The sequence below is a fragment of the Elgaria multicarinata genome, chromosome 18 (genome assembly GCF_023053635.1).
Source record: "Elgaria multicarinata webbii isolate HBS135686 ecotype San Diego chromosome 18, rElgMul1.1.pri, whole genome shotgun sequence".
Classification (NCBI taxonomy): domain Eukaryota; kingdom Metazoa; phylum Chordata; class Lepidosauria; order Squamata; family Anguidae; genus Elgaria; species Elgaria multicarinata.
In genome coordinates, this window is record NC_086188.1 from 5,617,131 (window position 1) to 5,637,819 (window position 20,689).

The following is a 20,689-nucleotide window of genomic DNA, read 5'->3' on the forward strand; positions in this document are numbered from 1 at the left end:
CGCCGTAAGTTATTGAATTTATATCCCGCCGTTTGCCTTACACAGCCCTCCTCTTTGCAATTTTATTCTTGCAACAACCCTGCGAGGCGCGTTAGGCTGAGAGTCGGTTTGCTGGCCCGAAGTCGCCCCAGTGAGCTTCATGGCCGAGTCGGGATTTCAACCTGGGTCTCCTCCAGTCCAACACTCTCACCGCTAGGCCACCCTGGCTCTGCGTGTCGGCGGATAGAATCCTAGAATAGTAGAGTTGGAAGGGGCCTATAAGGCCATCTAGTCCAACCCCCAGCTTCGGCTATTGGGTGGTATAGAAATGCAATAAGTAAATAAATAATAAATAAATGCAAGAAGCCACCCTAAAGCATAGATCCTTGTGGAGCGTGAGCTGGGGGCGAAAGGCAGCTTTGTGAATGGAGCCAGGTGTGTGGCTCCAGGTGTGGGGGTTGCACAGGTTGCACCATCAAAGGGACCATTGCGCCACAGGTACTTTCTCAGATGCCAAATGCAGAGGCCCTCCTACACGGGTGTACGATACAGGGATGTGTCATGAAGCGTTGTCACCGGCTCCTTCTTCTCCTTAAGGAGCTTACAAGCTCCTTGTAAGCTTTATATAGTGTAAGCTTGTGGGCTTTATATAGCTCCTGGTTCAATGTGAGACAGGAGCTTAAGCGTTCTGGCAACGAGGGTTCTTGCCAAGCGTCCAGGAGCTGATTGGGAGGTTAAAGGCTTTGGCAAGAGCCCTTCCCCTCCCTTGAAACCTGGAGCCAATGAGGCCTTAACAGCACCTTGAATGGTACTAGGTTGGGTACCGTGTTCTCTGGAGCCGTGCTGAAGGGGTCCCTGGGAAATTCTTGAAATCCGCCACTGAAGAAGCCCTATCAAATCGTAACGTGTTCGGCGAACAACAGTATTGACTTTAATAGATGGGTCTCATCACCTGAGATGGGACATTTGTAACTGGGTTTCTCTCTGTCCTTCAATACGTTTTGTATATTACCGAGTCCCCTTGGTTCAAGTAGCTTTCGATACCACAGTACCCTTCTGGATAGGCTCTCTGGGCTGGGGGGCATTGCGTTGCAGTGGTTCCGCTCCTACTTGGATGGCCGATTTCATGAGATGGTCCTTGGGAACTAAGCCATGCCATGGGGTGCCACAGGGCTCTTTTTTTAAATCCCCCACGCTGTTTAGAAGCCGCTGGGGGAGGTTATCCAGAGATGTGGACTGAGGTGTCACCAATAAGTGGGTGACACCCAGATCTATCTTCCTTGTCATCAAACCCAGGGAAGGCAGTGGCTGTTCTGAACCAGTGCCTGAGTGTGGCAATGGATTGGATGAGGGCCAATAAACTGAGACTCAATCTAGTTCTGTTCGTGGGTGTTTCGTCTTCGCGGCTAGGTGATGTTCAACCTGTTCTGGAGGGGGTTGCACTCCCCCCCCCCCAAATGATCAGGTTCGTAGTTGTTAGACTCGGTGGCAAGGAGCACTTTTTATCAGGCCAATATACCAACTACATCCATATCTGGACAGAGATTGCCTAGCTACAGTGATCCATGCTCTGATAACCTCTCATTTGGATAATTGCAATGTGTTATACGTCGGGCTGCATTTGGAAACAGTCCGGAAATGTCACCTGGTCCAAATTAGACCAGCAAGACTGTTAACAGGGACTGGCCTTACATGATCATATTATGCCAATACTTTTTCATCTGCACTGGCGCCTAGTCCATGATCCAAAGTGCTGGTATTAACATTCAAAGCCCTAAACGGCTTGGGGCCAAGTTACCTGAAGGATGGTTTCCTCCTGTATCCACCTGGTTGGATCCTAAGATCAGCTTCAGCGATCCTTCTCTGGGAGCCCCTGCCAAAGGAAGCGAGGTAGGTGGCTACGAAGAACAGGGCCTTCTCTGCTGTGGCACCCAGGTTGTGGAATGAGCTTCCCAAAGAGGCTCCTTTCAGAGCCAGGTGAAGACCTTTTCATTCTCCCAGGCATTTTAGTTTTTCAGTTTGTTTTATATCTAGTATTGTATTTTTAAACAATTGCCCCGCTGTAAACCTCCGTTTGGTTATTTTTATTTGTATATTGTAGTTTTACACTTTTAGAATTTTATGTTGCATTTTATCATCTATTTATTTATTTGTGGATGATAAATAAAGACACGAGGGAGGCGGGGGGGGGGGGGGCTGCAGGAGCATGATCCAGTCTCGGTATTTTAACAGTCTATAAATTAATTTTAACTTTGCTGTTTTAAGGCTGTATTTTAAATTTGTATTTCTGCACTGCTGCTGATTTTACCCTGGTTGTGTTTTTATTTTGTATTTTTTTATCATTTATTATTTATTTATTTATTTATTTTTATTTATTTATCATGTTTTCATGCTTTGAATGGTTTTGATTTTTGTGAACCACCCAGAGAGCTTCGGCTATTGGGCGGTATAGCAATGCAATAAATAAATAAATAAAATAATATTTATTTATTTATTTCATTTATATACCACCCCACAGCCGAAGCTCTCTGGGCGGTTTTCCAACAGTTAAAAATGGTAAACATTAAAAAAAAGCATACAAAATTTAAAAAACCATCAGAAACATAGAACCAACAGTACAAAAACAACAGTATCCATATTTTACTGTCTTGCATTTTGTGGATTTAATTGTTGCGAACGACCCAGAGAGCTTCAGCGATTGGGCGGAATGGAAACATAATAAATATCAATCAATAAGTAGCCCAGCGCTCTAACCGCTATGCCACGCTGTGCCTGTGAGCCCTGCCTGAGGCTTGTGAAAACTCTCTCCCTGAAGTAGCCCCCTTCATATCTGCTTGAGTTGACTCTGTACTTCCTTGCATCCAAACTTTCTCCGCAGAGGAAGGCAAGGAAGAAGTCCTGAAGGTGACTTTTGAAGAGCTACGGCAGCAGGTCGCTCTCTACGCCGCCGCTATGAGGAAGATGGGGGTGCAGATCGGGGACAGAGTGGTTGGTAAGTTGGCCTCCCGTCCCCCCCTTTCCCCTTGCGCTGATGCCTTAAGTTGGCCTACTTGAGGGATCTACCTGTTACTTTTAGTAGAGTCCTGAGCTGCACCAGCTGGAGCCTGGTGTGAAAAAAGAAAAAGAGAGACATCCGGTAGTATGAAATAATTCAGGGCCCAAAACCTTGTTCTGAGTACTAGAATTGAACAGAACTCATAAGGACTTAAGAAGAGCCCTGCTGGATCAGACCAAGATCAGTCTAGTCCGGCATCCGGTTCACACAGTGGCCAACAGCTGCCCACGGGACACAAGTGCGACAGCACTCTCCCACCCATGTTCCCCAGTAGCTGGTGTTCATAGGCCCACTGGCTTTGCCACTGGAGGTCGCATACAGCCAACAAGACTACTAGCTATTGATAGCCTTCTCTATGAATTTGTCTAATCCCCTTTTAAAACCTTCCAAATTGGTGGCCATCACTGCATCGCCATCGACCAGGGACCCACAAGCAGGACATGGTGCGACAGCGCCCTCCCGCCCATGTTCCCCAGCAACTGGTGCACATAGACATTCTGCCTTGAACACTGGAGGTAGCACATCAGGGCTAGTAGCCATGGATAGCCTCCCCCTCCAGGAATTTATCCAGCCCCCTTTTAAAGCCTTCCAAATTGCTGGCCATCACCCCATCTTGTGGTAGTGAGTTCCATAGTTTAACTCTGTGCTAGGTGAAGAAGTCCTCCCTTTTATCTGCCCTGAATCTCCCACCCATCAGCTTCATGGGATGACCCCCTTGGGTTCTAGTATTTTGAGAGAGGGAGAAAAAGGCCTCCCTATCTACACTCTCCACCCCAGGCATAATTTTGTACACCTCTATCATGTCTCCCCTTGCGTGCTTTTTTCTAAGCTGAACCATCCCCAGCTGTTGTAACCTTCCCTCCATGGGGAGATGCTCCAGCCCCGGATCATTTGAGTTAACCTTTCCTGCACTCCCAGATAATTTGGGGCAGGAGAGGGATTACTGCTGCTACCGCGACGTATAACAGGGAGTTCGAAATCTTGCCAATCCAAATTACCCAGAGGTCTCCCAGTAGCTTCGGATCTGTTTCCTGCTCATCCCTTGCCTCAAGCCAACCAGCTTCTAGGAGATGGGTAAACCCCGTCCTATTCCTACACTTGTGTGCAAACATTCAAGTTGAATGAATCTCAGTCCTTGGTGTTTGCCTTGGGCTCAAATAAATGCTCGGAAGCCTGCATCTTGGAGGAATCCCAAACTTCCGCCGCTGGAGGGAAAAGGCCGTGCTCTGTTGACGGCTTTCGCTGGCGGCTGTAGCTTTGCTTTTCCGTCTTGGCTGCATCCAAGCCCTGTAAACCAGAACCCGCGACGGTACGAACGGGTGTTTGCTTCCACAGTTTGCCTGCTCAAAATACGGTGGGCGCAGGGCGTGGGTTACGAACCCGCTTCCAGCCCTGCTTTCTGCATCTTAAAAAAACCAAAAATCTTGCAGAGAATGGAATGAGTAAAAAACGTGGGCAGTAGAATTAGGTGACCAGCGGCGTGGTGGTAAAGATGTGACGTTCAACAAGTCGCAGACATAGGCGTGCGCAGCTCATTTCATTAGGGTGTGCAACTTAAAGGCCCCGATTGGAGCGGAGGCGGGGAAAGCGTGCAGTAGAGCAGTACAATGGAACCAGTTAGCGAGGGAGGTTGTGGGCTCTCCCACACTAGAGGCCTTCAAGAGGCAGCTGGACAACCATCTGTCAGGGATGCTTTAATGATGTGGATTCCTGCATTGAGCTGGGGGTTGGACTTGATGGCCTTGTAGGCCCCTTCCAACTCTACTGTTCTATAATTCCACTGCTTGTGTTGTTCCCCCAGCTGCCATTAACATGCCCAGGGGGAATGACACACTTACCAGATGCTCAGGAAAACACTTTCCTGTCCTCTTTAAAAGCCCAAATTTGAGCAGTGGGGGGAGGCGGCCCTAAGAAATTAGGGTGTGCCTGGGCACACCTGGCACACCCCGTGTGCTCACCTATGGTAGCAGACCTTTCCTGTTGACCGTTAGCAGTCTGCTTCTCGCTTTTCATGTGCCGGCAGAACTGGGGGAGGCGGCCCTAAGAAATTAGGGTGTGCCTGGGCACACCTGGCACACCCCGTGTGCTCGCTTATGGTAGCAGACTTTTCCTGTTGACCGTTAGCAGTCTGCTTCTTGCTTTTCATATGCCGGCAGAACTCATTCCCGTTTGGTATCTTCTTTCTCCTGGTGTGTTGGCACTCCTGCTCCTGAAATCCTCGCTAGCTAAGATGCATGGGGGCTGTCCGTGGCTCAGTGGTAGAGGCCCTGCTTTGCATGCAGAAGGTCCCAGGTTCGATTCCTGGCAGTATCTTCTGGCAGGGCTGATAAAAACTCCCACCTGAAACCCTGCAGAGCTGCTTCCAGTCAGTGTGGGGAATACTGGGCTCGATGGGCCCATGGTTTGGCTCAGTAGAAGACGGTTTCCTCTCTCCCTATCTTCCACCCCCTATGTGGTGCAATATGGCTTTTGACCCTCCTGCACCCTCAGATCTCTGCTCTACCTGCCTTCCTGTGGGGCAGGTCTTGAGCAATGGGCGGTGTGAATCAGAGCTCAGTTGCAGGGTGGCCTGATTGCACAGCAAAGGTGTTGCAACTTGGTTCCTGCCTTCCATCCAGATCTAAACTTGGCCCTCATTCAGTGCGTGGGGAGGAGAGCTTGGTGTCCTAACCTCCAGCAGACTGGTGAGCCAACGTGGAATTGTTGAGCTTGGTGGCCGATATTTTTTGCGTTGTTTTTGGGTTGCCCTAAATTCGGAAAGCAAAGCAGCAGACCTCCTGTGGCCCCGACAGTTAGAGTTTTGTGGGCGTCTTCACACAGGAGAATCTCCACGCAGGGCAACGTGTACATCACCGCCGTGTGCAACTTAAACTGTGTAAACCGCTTTGGACACACAAGCACTATACAAAATGTGAGCGTTATTCCAGGTGAGGCCTAATGGATTGTTTTGGACAGAGGTGGGCGGAAAGTAGATCTCCAGATGTTTTGGACTCTGACTCCCAGTATTCCTGACCATGGGCCACGCTGGCAAGGGCTTCTGGGAGTTGAAGTCCACAGCATCTGGAGGTCTACCTTCTGCCTGCACCTGGTTTAGGAGCCTGAAGTCATGCAGTTGTAGGTGGGCCTGGCCAGATACCTGAGCGGCAAGACTAGAAGGAGACGCATGAAAGACTGGAAAAACGAAACAAATAACTCCCCATTTTCTGAAATGTTTCCTGTGATGCCCCTAGCTTTCAGCAAACTGTTCCCCACCACATCATAAAGCTGTGCAACTTCCCAGGGTTGTGGTGGTGGGCAGTTGGCTAGTTGGTGGGGTAGTGGACATACTAAAGGTGTACAAAGTTATGCGTGGTGTCAGTGTGCTAGCTGTGTTGGTGGCCCACACAGTCTGCCTGACCTGGCTAGGTTCTACCAAGCCCCCCTCCCCCCCCGGTTCCTGCCCGGGGGGCTTTGCCTCCCCAACTCTACCCCGAGGCTTAACCCTAACCCTCACGTGCCACTGAGGCTTCCTTCCAGCCACTCAAAATCAGTAGGCCAGCCGAAATTCTCCCCACGGCCTGAGTTCGATCCCAGCGGAAGCTGGTTTCAGTCAGCCGGCTCGGGTCGACTCAGCCTTCCATCCTCCCGAGGTCGGTAAAATGAGTACCCAGTTAGCTGGGGGAAAGGTAATCACGGCCGGGGAAGGCAACGGCAAACCACCCCGCTATAAGGCCTGCCAAGAAAACGTTAGTGAAAGCTGGCGTCCCTCCAAGAGTCAGTAATGACTCAGTGCTTGCACGAGAGGTTCCTTTCCTTTACTACTACTACTACTACTACTACTACTACTAAATGTATTTCTTACCCGCCTCTCCATTTTGATCAAGGCGGGGAACAACCATAAGCGACAACATAACTAAAACTGAATTAAAACATAATATACATTGTTAAAAACTTCCTAAAACTTTCTAAAAACATCTTAAAATTCCACTGGAATCTATAAAGAGATCAGTCTTTATAGCTTAAGGGTTTAATTTGTTTTAGAATTGTATATTCATTGTCCTATTTTATATGTATGATTTTGTCTGTACGCCACCCTGAGATCCTTGTGATATAGGGTGGGATGTAAATGTTTTAATAAACGAACGAAAATAGCCTCTCTCGAGGCCCTGGTTCCTGTCCAGGGAATGGATACAGAGACGCTTTTCTCCCTATCCCATAATACTAGAACCCAACGGGGTCATCCTACCAAGCTTGAATGGTGGGAGATTCGGGGCAGGTACATCTTCACGCAGGGCGTAGTTAATCCAAGGAATTTGCCTGCGCAAATTGTACTGCCGGCCCGGGTGGCTTTAAAAGGGGACTTGACAAATCCGTGTTGGATAAGGCCATCAGCGGCTACTGGTTAAGGTGGCTGTATGTTACCTCCAGGAGCGGAGGCAGCGTGTCTCTCGGTACCGGTTGCCGGGGTCCGCGCGCTGGAGGATTTCGCTGCGCTCATCTCCTGCTTGCGGGTGTCCCATTGGGGCGTCTGGCTGGCCATTGCGAGAACAGGATAGGCCTTTGGCTTGATTCATTCTGGCTGTTCTGTTCTTATGGCTCTATTTGCCGTCCCGTCGCCTGGTGGGGTGGGGGCCTGCCTGGTTGTTGCAACTGCTCCAATTCCCAAATCGTTCCAGGTTACTTGCCGAACGGCATCCACGCGGTGGAAGCCATGTTGGCCGCCGCGAGCATCGGCGCCATCTGGAGCGCAACGTCGCCGGACTTCGGCATCAATGTAAGTATCTCTTTGCGGCGAGCGTTCCAAAGAATGCCAACCCCCCCCCCCCCCGGCTGCTCAGGTGTGAATGGATGCTCCTGTGATGCAGCCTCCCCCCGGCTTAAAAGCAGCTGAGTCTAAACACAATCTGGCCTCCCCCTGCTATATGACACCTTGTGACCAAACCCTTTCAAAGGAGACTCCTTTGGCAATGTTTCAGAACCACCTGCCCTGCAGAAGGATTACTTTTTTTTTCCTTTCCCCTCCTCCTCCTTTTTTCCTTGCATGCTGCATCTTTTTTAGATTGTAAGTCTTGCAGGCGGGGACTGTCCTGTTTTACCGTAAGCCTTTCCGGGAGCCGTATTGGCCAAGGAGTAGGATCAGAATGCTTACAATAAATAAGATTGACCACATGTGGTTTGGTTTATGAAATTGCTAAGGGTGCCTTCCCCAGCCTGTTATCTTCTGGGTGTATCGCATCAGCCCTAGTCAAGCCTGGGTCCAGCTCCAGCTGAGAGCCCCCCCTCCCTCCTGCTGCCAACTGTCTCTGCAGAGGCCACCAGTGAGGGAGGAAGCAGCAGCCAGGCACCTCTCCACCGTGCCTGGGTCCAGCTCCAGCTGAGAGTCCCCTCCCTCCTGCTGTCACCTGTAACTGCTGAACTTTGCAACTAAGATTGTAGTGCCTGAATTTCCTTTCCTTTCCCCCCTCCTCCTCCTCCCTCTCAATCCCCTTTCCTTTTGTGTCATGTCTTTTAGATTGTAAGCCTGTGGGCAGGGACTGTCAAGAAATACTTTTGTAAGCCGCCGTGAGAGCCTTTTTGGGCTGAATGGCGGCATAAAAATCCTTAAATAAATAAAATAAATAAAAAATAAGAAGCCCTAACTTAAATGAAACCACCCATAGTTCTTGCAGTGCTTAACTAGGCCATCTTTATCTTTACTGCTCCTCTGCTCTGCTGGTCGTATTTCTTGCCAGTATTATACATGTCACCTGCAGGCCCTTTAAATGTTACCTGGGAGAGCCCCTTCTCCTTGAGTGACTCCGGTGTGGCCAGAGTCATGTTCAGACAACACAGTCATGTGGGTGGGGGCTGAGCGCGAGTGTTCTGACCATAGAGTTGTTACCCCGCTGGGAGGGGAGGGTGCAGATTTTGGCATCAGAACCAGTCACAAAGTGGTATGGTTCAGAAGTCATGCTAAACCATGGCTTAAAGAAGTAGTTTGTTGAGACAAGCCAGGATCACGAATGGTGGTTTGATCCTGGCTTGTTCAAACAAACCAGAGTTCTGCAAAACATAGATGCAATGAGAAACCTCTGGTTAGTTTAAAAGCGAAAGCTTCCCAACACCCCCTTGCAGCTCCGGGGGCGGGGGGGGAGGCGGAGATTGCTGAGCACATAACGCTAAACCGTGGTTTTACTTTAGCTTTATGTCTGAAAAGGGCAAACCCCCACTCCTGTGATTAGGGAGATATTTAAAGGGGCACGGCATTTTGCAATCTGGGCAAAACCAAGGTTTCTTCCAGCTCGTGTTAATGTCTGTGTCAACCCCCCCTTCTCTCTTTTCTTAAACTATTTTCACATAGGGTGTACTGGACAGGTTTTCTCAAATTCAGCCCAAGTTGATCTTCTCTGTTGAGGCCGTCATTTACAACGGGAAAAAGCATAACCACCTGGACAAGCTTCAGAACGTCGTAAAGGGTATGACGTGTTCGTGGGAAGATGACCGTTGTTTCTCTCCCCGCCCCCCCCCCCCAGGTCCCTTATAAGTCCATGAACTTAATGAAGGAATGAATACGGTCAGGTCTGAGCTACGCGAAAGTGTCTAGCAGGCGGATGAGGGTGCCCCCAAATGGCTATACCTTTGCTGCCACTGCTGCTTACTTAGCATCTTGTAGTTTATTTGGGCTGTGGGTCCTCAGCACCCAGCGATGTGGCACAAAGCCAGGGTACGATGGGGCCTGTAGGCCTGAACAGGTTTGCCCGTTGGTTTGGTTCATAAGCTACTGGCATAGGTGGCACGTAAGACAGGGGCTTGGGGTTGCAGGGAGCATGAAAACTACAGTTTACCAGTTCAGAAGTATCAGGAAGCTTGAGTTCATTGATGCTCCAGTAAACCGTGGTTTGTTTAGACTGGGTATTTTTCATTGGAGCTGGTTTGCTGTTGATTGAAGGGAGCCTAAATATTAGGAAGATTTGTTTTTTTTAAAAAACAGGCATCTTTCTTCTCCCTACTGAACTTCGTATGTGTTTTTTTTTTTCCTTTCAGGACTCCCAGATTTAAAAAAAGTAGTGGTGATCCCATACGTTTCCTCGAGAGAATCCGTAGACATTTCCAAAATTCCGCACAGGTATAAATTGGGCTGAACAAACATGCATGCATATACCTATAATTTATAATTATATAAGAATATGGTAGTGTAAGGTAGTGCAAGGCTTATTACTTGACAACTACCAGACCGGTTTTGCTCATTTTCATTCTAAACTGAAGCTCGAGCTGTGTAAATGTGCAGGGAAATTAGAAACTTTAAAAAAGCTCATAGCTTGAGCTTTAATAGCAATTAATTCCCCCTGTGCCGAGCAGGCACGGCAGCCCCGCCAGCGGTATGATGGACAGCCCTGCTCGGCCAATCAGTGCAGCATGAAGGCGGACCCTGGGAGAAGTTGTGTGGTTAGGCTGTCACTGCCAACGGGGAGAGGGAATGGAGGCGGCCAATAGGGGCACGCGAGAGATGGGGCAGGGGCGGGCAGCATGCAAATTTCGGAGTGGAGATTCCCTATGCATGAGCTACAGTTGCATTATTCATGAGCCCCTCTGTGCTGAGGGGTCCGATGCGATAAAATAAATATATATTGATATAATCTTTTGTTAAAGCAACTACAAAAAGACTTGTGGCCTCCTAAGGACTACTGAATGCATTCCGGCACATGCTTTTGTGGACTGCCAGCCCCCTTTGCCTGATACATCCCTGAAAGCTTACACCAGAATAAATGTGTTCGTCCCAAAGGCGCCACAAACTTTTTGTTCTTGCGGCAGCAGACGAACACGGCCGCCCTCTTGTAGAAAGTTTTCTGCGCGATTGGATGTCACGGAAGCCGAAGCATTTGTTTTTAAAACGGAAGGCCCCGGCGTTCAGTTGGCTTAATTCTTCTGCCTAACGAATTTGCCGATCCGACGGGTGGGTTCTTGGAACTTTTCAAGATTGAACCACCCAGAGAACTTTGGCTAGTGGAAGATGCAGCAATGCAACAAATAAATTACAAGGGCTATTTTGAGCTGCCCAGAGCCCGGCCTTCGGGGTTGCAGCGCTTAACCAGGCTTCGTCGCCAGCGAGCGTTCTGCGCAAATGCGTTTTAACGGGTCAAGCGCTTCTCTTGTGCCTCTAACAGGCCCCCGGAGCGACGCAGAGCCGTACTGTTTTGCAAATCGATGCTTGATTTGTGACTCCGTTCTAATTCCATTTAGAATGCCCTCTTCCTCTCCCCCCGCCACCCAGCTGTCTTGTAGCATTCAAGACTTTGCAGGAGAAGGACGATGGGTTTGCCACCTGCCCGAGACGTTGTATGTGAGTGTGTCGTGAACTTTTTAAGAGCAATATCAATTCTTGCTTTCTTTTTTTGTTCAGCACCTTTCTAGACGACTTCCTCGCAGCAGGCAAGGGGGATCAGGCCCCGCAGCTGGAGTTTGAACAGCTTCCCTTCAGTCATCCTCTTTTTATCATGTATTCATCCGGCACAACGGGAGCTCCCAAATGCATGGTTCACTCAGCAGGGGTAGGTCTGTCTCCACCCCGGGGTTACGGAGTCTAAATATGAATCCTCCAAGAGCCATCGATTGCAGGGGGTGGTGGGGAGCGCTGTCCAGCCTCCCAAAAAAGAGACAGAATTTGCACAGTGGATTTTGCTAACCTGCTTCACTGGATTAACACACCCAGAGGATTGAGGTGGTAGAGGCCTGCGGGGATAGGAAGGGCTGTACCACTTCAGACTATGACGTTGGGAGACAGGGTTGAATATTCATGATGTGAAAGGTTCGTTGCGAGTAGAAATCGAGCACAGCAGGGAAAGGGCTGGCCTTGAATCTCTCTTTCCAATGGTGCTAGCTTTCTACCTGCAGAGGGCTGTTTCTCTCCCCTCCCTTCAATAATGGTATCTCCTTCCTCAAGCCTGACATGGCAGAGCCCACTCTCCATGTGCAGCAGAAAGAGGGGACGGCCGAGAGCTCAGTGGTAGAACCCGGGTATTTTAGGGAGTAGGTCCCCAGTTCGAATCCTGCGAGCTGTTGCAGGCAAGTCTCTCTTTGCCTGCCAGACTTGCAGTCGCTTGTTTATTCTTTTTAAAAATACGCAGCTTGTTAGGATGTCATAGTTTTCTGCGCTCCTTAAGTTTTAATTTTGTTTTGTGAGCTCACCTCGGACAGCGGGTGACGCAGCTCCCGAAGAGTTGAAAATCTTAACCCGGAAGGCGAAGGCTGATCCACTTTGAAATGAGTTCTTACGATCCGAAAACAAAAAGAGTTGGGCAGTAGCTAGAATGTTTAGTTTCAGCGGTTTAAAAACGACGACACGCAAGCTGAACGGAAAGTAGGCGAATGGTATTAAATTGCTGTTGAGTGCAGCAAACCCTTCCTTCCCAACAGAAATCACCCCCAACCCGGGCGGCAATTAAGCCTCGGGAAGGACGCTTTCCTGATGGTCCAGGAAAATGGTTTCAAATGCTGACTGCTGCGTCGTGGGCAGGGTTTCGTTGGGTGTACAGCTTGAGAGGGAGAGCGGGCATCCCAATGGCAGATGCTGTTCAGCGTAAGCAAGTGTACGGTGATGCACGTTGGGGCAAAAAAACCCAACTTCCAAGTATAACCTCATGGGATCTGAGCTGGTGGTGACTGAACAAGAAAGAGATCTTGGGATTGTGGTGGACAGCTCGATGCCGCCGTCAAGAAGGCAAACTCCACGTTAGGCATTATAAGAAAAGGAATTGAGAATAAAACGGCCGGTATCGTACTGCCCTTATACAAATCTATGGTGCCACCGCACTTAGAATACTGTGTATAGTTCTGGTCGCCACACTTAAAAGAGGATATTATAGAGCTGGAAAAAGTGCAGAGAAGGGCAACTAAAATGATGAAGGGGCTGGAGCGTCTCCCCGATGAGGGAAGGTTACATCAACTGGGATTGTTTAGCTTGGGGAAAAAAGGAGGCTAAGGGGAGACATTTTTCTGCCTCTCTCAAAATGCTAGAACCCAAAGGGGTCATCTCATGAAGCTGATTGGTGGGAGATTCAGGACAGAGAAAAGGAAGGACTTCTTCACATAGTGTCACGTTCAGATGGAACTCACGACCACAAGATGTGATGATGGCCACCCGTTTGGATGGCTTTAAAAGGGCTTGGATGAATTCCTGAAGGGGAAGGCTATCCATGGCTACTAGCCCTGATGGTTGTGTGCTACCTCCAGTATTCGAGGCAGTAAGCCTGTGTGCACCAGTTGCTGGGGAACATGGGCAGGAGGGTGTTGTTGCATCATGTCCTGCTTGTTCATCCCTGGCCGATGGCTGGTTGGCTACTGTGTGAACAGAGTGCTGGACTAGATGGACCCTTGGTCTGATCCAGCATGGGACTTCTGATGTTCTTTGCAGTCCTGATTAAAATCAAACCTTATCCCCCTACCTGGCATTATTATTCTTTCATGTTAATTTAAATAAAAGACTAGATGGGGTTGATAACCCTGCAATTGAAATACCATCTAGTTTGCTCCTTGCTGTCGGAACCTTAATTACAGAAAAAACGTCCTCTACCACTAGGTGGCAGCATCAGGCCGCTGGAAAGCAAACCGGCTGCAAATCCCGGTACTGTAAAATTTCCCTTGCGTGTCTCTTCATTCGCTCCTTCCTCAGGGGCATGTGCGGTTTGCATTCTTTGTTTTATTTTAAACCACCCCCTCAAGCCTCTAAAACAGGGGTGCAAAAAGGGGGAAGGGTTAGGCGGAGACGTGTGGCCCTCTGGGGAATGCCGGAGGGCCGGATTGGGACCTTAGGTGTGACGGAACTGCCCCACCGGCTTGGGGTTCTGCGCACCTGCGCCATGAAACTCATGGCAGTGTAAATGGTTCTTCCCCTGCCTGCTTTGATGCTCACAACAATCCTGTGAGATAGGCCAGGCTCGAGACCTAAGCCGTCGCCCACTCTAACCACTACACCACATGTTCATTTCCCCCCCCTCCTTCTCTCAAAATGTCCGTCTATTCCCCCAACCAGGGGACGTTGATTCAGCACTTGAAGGAGCACATTCTCCACGGCAACATGACCAGCAGCGACAACATCATGTACTACACAACGGCAAGTGTTTTCTTCTTCTTCTTAATTTAAACGTCACCTTCCAGGCCCTGGATTGATGCGCAGTAAAGATCTTATTTAACAGTTCTCATAAAACAAACGCAATAAAATGTAGGAGCAGCATTAAAATTGAGGAGCAACTAAACAACGCAGCGGCCTTCCCAAGCTCGGCAGCTTCCAGAGTGGCTGGATTACAGCTCCCATTATCCCCTCCCATCATGGTGGAGATGATAGGTGTTCCGTGTTGAGGAAGCCTGCTATATATTATTAGGAACCTGATGGAGCAGTGTAGTCTTTGCTGCCTAGGCTAAAGGCAAATAAGGAAGGTGCCGGTTTCGCATCTTTCAGGAGAGAGTTCTATAATTGGGGTGCCACTATGGAAAAGGCCATGTCCCGAATCCCTGCCAAACTAGCTTCGCTAGGCAGCAGGGCATATACCAGGGCCTCCCATGATGAGCAGGCTCGTAGGGAAGGAGGCGGCCGTTTAGATATCCCACCCTCAAACCGTTTTGTGCCTGGAAACAGTTGTTCCAAAACCGCCGTGGCATAAAGAAAAGGGCAGGTCTATAAGGGAAAAAAGAGCAGTCCTGACCAACGTCCGGCCACTTGCGTTTTGCCCCAGTTATGGTTTACCGAACATTTTTCAAGGGCCGCCTCTTGCAGAGCGCAGTACAGTGGTTTAAATGAGAAGCAGCGAAGGCACGAATCACGCCGGCCAGAGCTTGCTGCTTCTAGGGGATGCTGGGAGTTGTAGGAGTTATTTTTCTGCCTTAATGTGCAGAGGACTGTGACCCTAGGCCGTTAAAATTGCGACTGTATGCCATTAAAGTTGCTGGGGCTTTGCATCACCCTTGGAATACGACCCCGTGGGTTGCAGTGTCATGACAGCACATAGAGCTGTCCTTGAGAGGAAGCGAGAGAGACTGGCTTCTCACAGTTCTGGAAATAGGTGAAGCTTGGATATGAATGTGCCGCCCAAGAGGTAGACAAGCTGGAGTGTGTTCAGAGGAGGGCAACCAGGAGGATCAGGGGTTTGGAAACAAAGCCCTATGAAGAGAGACTGAAAGAACTCGGCAGGTTTAGCCTGGAGAAGAGAAGATTGAGGGGAGACACGATGGCACTCTTCAAATACTTAAAATGTTGTCATACAGAGGAGGGCCGGGATCTCTTCTCAATCCTCCCAGAGTGCAGGACACGGAATAACGGGCTCAAGTTACAGGAAGCCAGATTCCGGCTGGACATCAGGAAAAACTTCCTGACTGTTAGAGCAGTATGACAATGGAACCAGTGACCTAGGGAGGTTGTGGGCTCTCCCACTCTAGAGGCATTCAAGAGGCAGCTGGACAACCATCTGTCAGGGATGCTTTAGGGTGGATTCCTGCATTGAGCAGGGGGTTGGACTCGATGGCCTTTAGGCCTCTTCCAACTCTACTATTCTATGATTCTAAGCTAACGTGTATCTTTTCGCCCCAGACTGGCTGGATGATGTGGAATTGGCTGGTGTCCGCCCTTGCTGTAGGTGCGTCGGTGGTCCTCTATGACGGGTCGCCGCTTGTCCCGTCCCCCAACGTCCTGTGGGATTTGATTGACCGGCTTGGGTAAGTAAACCATGAGTCACGATTGGCAAAAGCATCCTGACGTCACCGTTCCGTTAAAGGAAGATGCTTCGGTTTCTGAGCTCTTTAGAAGCTTGATCGACTTTATCTGTGCTTTTGAGTTGGGCCTGGGATGGGGTTTTTTTTTGTAAGCAGGCAGGTTATAAATGAGTAAACATGATGACGATGATGATTTCTTTTGGCTGTAGAATCACTATCCTTGGGACAGGAGCCAAGTGGTTAGCAGTGCTGGAGGAGAAGAATCTTAAACCGTGTAAGTGTAAAATGGCCTTTGAGTTCTTTTTGGCTTTGGGGATTGCTGTATGAGGTTCAGCCACCCCGTCTCGGGCCCTCACCTTCTCCTCCGGTCAGATCTGCCCCACCAGTGAGGCCTGTTTCTAGGAGAGACACACCGGATGTGGAAGAGAGAATCGGTGATTTCAGATTTAAGTCCAGAATGAACATGAATTAAGGGAAGAATTGCAACTCCGCTTGGAGTAACGCTACTTTTTGCTTGGTGCTTTCTCCCAAGGTGAAACCCATAACCTTCAAACGCTGCACACCATCCTGTCGACCGGTTCACCCCTCAAGCCTCAAAGCTACGAGTACGTCTACAAGCACATAAAGAGCGGCGTTCTGCTCGGATCTATCTCAGGTATAGAATCATAGAATAGTAGAGTTGGAAGGGACCTACAAGGCCATCTAGTCCAACCCCCTGCTCAATGCAGGAATCCACCCTAAAGCATCCCTGACAGATGGTTGTCCAGCTGCCTCTTGATGGCCTCTAGTGTGGGAGAGCCCACAACCTCCCTAGGTAACTGATTCCACTGTCGCACTGCTCTAACAGTCAGGTAGCGGCTTGCTAGATCCCTAAATTTAAACAACCAGTTTCTGTGTGTTTGGCCTTCCGATATTCTCCAACTCCTTGGAGTCCAGTACCCTCGCTGCCCCAGCAATATATAATGATGGCCCTACTTAATTTATTTACAGGATTTAGAAACTGCTTTATGGGTACTGTCCAGCTGTGCCGTTCCATTAGCGCAAATGACATTGCGCTCGCGATAACTAGGTTCCAAACTATACGCAAAAGAATTCAACTGAATTTTTGTTCGTGCAAGTCCTAGTAACTGTAGGTTCCCCAAGCTTTTGCTTATTATTATTATTATTATTATTATTATTATTATTATTATTATTATTTTATATAGCACCATCAATGTACATGGTGCTGTACAGAGTAAAACAGTAAATAGCAAGACTCTGCCGCATAGGCTTACAATCTAATAAAATAGTAAAACAATAAGGAGGGGAAGAGAATGCAAACAGGCACTGGGTAGGGTAAGCAGGCACAGGGTAGGGTAAAACTAACAGTATAAAGTCTGCACAACATCAAGTTTTAAAAGCTTTAGGAAAAATAAAAGTTTTTAGTTGAGCTTTAAAAGCTGCGATTGAAGTTGTAGTTCGCAAATGTTCTGGAAGAGCGTTCCAGGCGTAAGGGGCAGCAGAAGAAAATGGACGGAGCCGAGCAAGGGAAGTAGAGGCCCTTGGGCAGGCGAGAAACATGGCATCAGAGGACCGAAGGGCACGAGCGGGGCAATAGTGTGAGATGAGAGAGGAGAGATAGGAAGGAGCTAGACCGTGAAAAGCTTTGAAGGTTAACAGGAGAAGTTTATATTGGATTCTGAAGTGAATTGGAAGCCAATGAAGAGATTTCAGAAGCGGAGTAACATGGTCAGAGCGGCGAGCCAAGAAGATGATCTTTGCGGCAGAGTGGTGAACAGAAACTTGTTACATTTATATACCGCTGGATAATATACTAAAATCTCTCTCAGCGGTTCACAATATGAAAATTATGAAAATGACAATATTAAAGCACAGCATTAAAACCGCTTCCAACTACAGGAAAAAATCGAGGAGTGTCATAATTCTCTTGCTTCCCGTGTGTTTTCAAGTGTGTTTTCAGGAGGCGTTTAAACGTTGTTACGTTTTCTGTCTCCCAAAGTACACTCCAGTGCCAGAGGACGTGTTTATTTGGCGGGGGGTGGCAGGATATAAAAGGTGGCATCACACTGTTGTCGTGGGGGGAAATTCTAAGCACGTGGGACTTGAGGGAGTTTTACTACCATTGTGGGTTAAGCACGTGGCCTTTTCTGGGGAGGCCCCCAAAGCTAAGTGTAGTGGATTTTCAGCTCTTTGGGGAGAGGTGCTTATGGGATGTTCCCCTCACCATGTAGGTGGCACAGATATCGTTTCCTGCTTCATGGGTCAGAATGTGTCCATTCCGGTTTACAAGGGTGAGATCCAGGCGCGGAATCTTGGAATGGCGGTGGAAGCTTGGAACGACGAAGGTATTGCATCGCTGTTATTGTCATCATCGTCATCATTATTAAATTATTATTAGCATCGCTATAATTAACCTTTTTAAATTCTCAAATTCTCATTATTAAATTATCATTCGCTGTATTAAATTGTTATCACCATTATTAGCATTTTAAAATTATTAAATTATTATCGTTAAATTAGGAACGTTATTATTATCCTCCTCATTGGTAGTATTATCGTTATTAAAACATTTCCATCATTACTATAATTAAGTTGTTATTGACATTATTGTTTCTGACTTGGATTTCACCTCGGGGGAGTCACAGTGAGCCTTTGCTCGCTTCTCCAACTTGTGCCCTCCAGATATATTGGACCACAACGCCCTGCTGGTTTGGGGATGCTGGGTGGTGTAGTCTGGCACATCTAGAAGGCACCAGGTTGGGGAAGGATGCGTTGGGGTGCAGGACCTTAGTTCCTGGAGCCAAACCTGGCCTTCCGACATTCCTCGGAACGCCACGCTTATTTTCTTCCTTCAGCCCTACCTCCTATTCCCACTAAGACCTTTGAGCAGAAATATGCCTGGTATTTTGGGGTGGGTTTTGTTGTTGTCCTGACTCATTTGCCTTTGGTTCTGCCCACCAGTGGCATATTCCCCCCCCCCCCCCCCCGGGCTCCTGCCCCCGAGAACTTCTCCAAAATGGAATTTACTCCTTGTGCTGAAAGCGGTCCTGCAGCCGTGCGTCAGGGGATAGACGAGGTTTAGCTCATTGTTGTGGTCTGATATTTGACTCCCCCCCCCCTTGATTTTTTTAAAACAGGCAAGCCAGTTTTGGGGGAAAGCGGAGAGCTGGTTTGCACCAAGCCCATGCCTTGCCAGCCGACGCACTTTTGGAACGACGAGAACGGGAGCAAATACCGGAAGGCGTATTTTTCGAAATATCCAGGTACGTGGTGAGACACTTTCCGGCCGAAGTGGTTTTGTTTCTTCTTTTTCCTGGCATTGACGGCCTTGCGCTGATGGAGCCCACAGAACTAATAATTAGGGCTGTGCACGTCCTCCCCGAACCGCTTCGGATCCCGATCTGGACCTTCCGGATTGGGCCTTGAACCGGTTCGGATCGATCCGGACCTCCCCCGATCTGCTCTGGAACCAGATCCGGAGCAAGATCCGGAGGTCTGAATCGATATTCGGCCCCCCTTCCCCACTTACTTGCCTCCGGCTGGTAAGTGAGGAAGAGGGGACAAAATGGGGGCTGAATAAGCCCCCCCACTTAACTGGCTCCGCCTCCGTTGCACGGACCATGGCGGCGGACGACGGAGCCAGGTAAGCCTCCCTCCCCCACTTACCTGGCTACGCTGCCGTCGCCGCACGGACTGCTTCGGGTCAATCCGGACCTCCCCCGCTCCGGAACTGGGCTTAGGAGGTCCGGATCGGCCCACTCCAGATCCGGGGATCCGTAATGGAGTGGAGCACACCCCTACTAATAATTGAACATTCATAGGAGAATGGCTGCAGGTATCTATATTTGTTTGTGATATCGTACGTCCGTTAGTGTGGGTCCCTTGAAGCGCCTGCCTGCCTGCCTGCCCACTGTCTGGTGTCCGTCCCCCATTTCCCCTTCACAAGTAGAACGGTCATTGGGCAGGTGTCCTTGTTTTCTGGTTCCTTCTCACCAATGTCAGGAATGAACTGGGATCCCAATCAGTTTTTTTAAAACATGAAAAGAAGAGGGTAGAGTGGGTGCGAGTATTGATTGATCGACTGAGGCTTTAGCCTTGATCTTTTAAATTCCACAAACAGTATCGGTGAAAAGCACTTCAAACCGACCCGGTTCACATGAAATGACAATTAATGGGCTGTTTAACCCGTGAATTTTTGGGAGCCGTCTGGAAACAAGCATGGTTGTTGCTTTCAGATTGCAAAACAACGTAGGAACCCCCCTTCGTTTCCATGACGTGTGAACCCAGGACTCTGGGTTGTTCAGGAGAAACAACCCAGAGTTTGAACCCATCAAACCATGGGTCAAACTCTGGGTTGTTTCTCCCCAAGTTCTGGGTTCACACGTAACAGAAACAACCCATGAACAGGGCATGAGGTGCTGTGGAGTTTCCTGTTGATACGTTCTAGCGGGCTAGTCCTGTGAGCTTGTTGCAGCAAACGCACAAAACTAGAGTCGGCTCATCCTTAAGGTGTCACAAGGCTTTTGAGATGGTTTTGAAGCAGATTTATTTACGCAAGGCTTATTTATTTATTTACACAAGCTCCTTGCCATTGATGCGGTACCCACCAAAGCTGCTACTTTGCAACAAAGGAGTTTTCTCCTTCAGCTGCTTTCTCTGGGGCCTTCCTCCACGCAGGGGCGTGTATTTGAGTAGGTAGTAGCCACGAGGCATCGAAACTATTCAGTGCTCATTTAAGCTTGTGTTCTTCTAGCCTGCTAATGCGTCAAGCTTCCGTCCCTCCGTAGGCCCCCATTTTGAGTTTTCGCTCGCATGCAAATTTAAAATGAATTGGCTAAAAGGCAGATGCTTTAAAAACCCTTGAAGCACTTGACAGCCGGCCCGATTCCCTGTGTTTTGGACTCATCGCGACTGCTTTTAGTGTGCATTCATGTTCTGTGAACTGTCCCGCTGTTAAGCGGAGAGTCCGTTTGCAGAAAGGCGGGAGGCAATGGG

General features: G+C 48.9%; 1 protein-coding gene across 1 annotated transcript in view; it reads left to right on the plus strand.

Annotated features, from left to right (window-relative positions):
- The window catches only part of AACS (acetoacetyl-CoA synthetase), a 39,647-nt gene that overhangs the window by 11,045 nt on the left and 7,913 nt on the right, over positions 1 to 20,689 (plus strand). Inside the window, exons 4-14 of the mRNA XM_063143825.1 lie at positions 2,858 to 2,971; positions 7,690 to 7,787; positions 9,354 to 9,468; positions 10,037 to 10,118; positions 11,394 to 11,541; positions 14,022 to 14,102; positions 15,573 to 15,697; positions 15,904 to 15,968; positions 16,227 to 16,349; positions 17,926 to 18,039; positions 18,832 to 18,957. Coding sequence (XP_062999895.1) covers positions 2,858 to 2,971; positions 7,690 to 7,787; positions 9,354 to 9,468; positions 10,037 to 10,118; positions 11,394 to 11,541; positions 14,022 to 14,102; positions 15,573 to 15,697; positions 15,904 to 15,968; positions 16,227 to 16,349; positions 17,926 to 18,039; positions 18,832 to 18,957 — 1,191 coding nt within the window. The remainder of the gene's footprint in view (positions 1 to 2,857; positions 2,972 to 7,689; positions 7,788 to 9,353; positions 9,469 to 10,036; positions 10,119 to 11,393; positions 11,542 to 14,021; positions 14,103 to 15,572; positions 15,698 to 15,903; positions 15,969 to 16,226; positions 16,350 to 17,925; positions 18,040 to 18,831; positions 18,958 to 20,689) is intronic.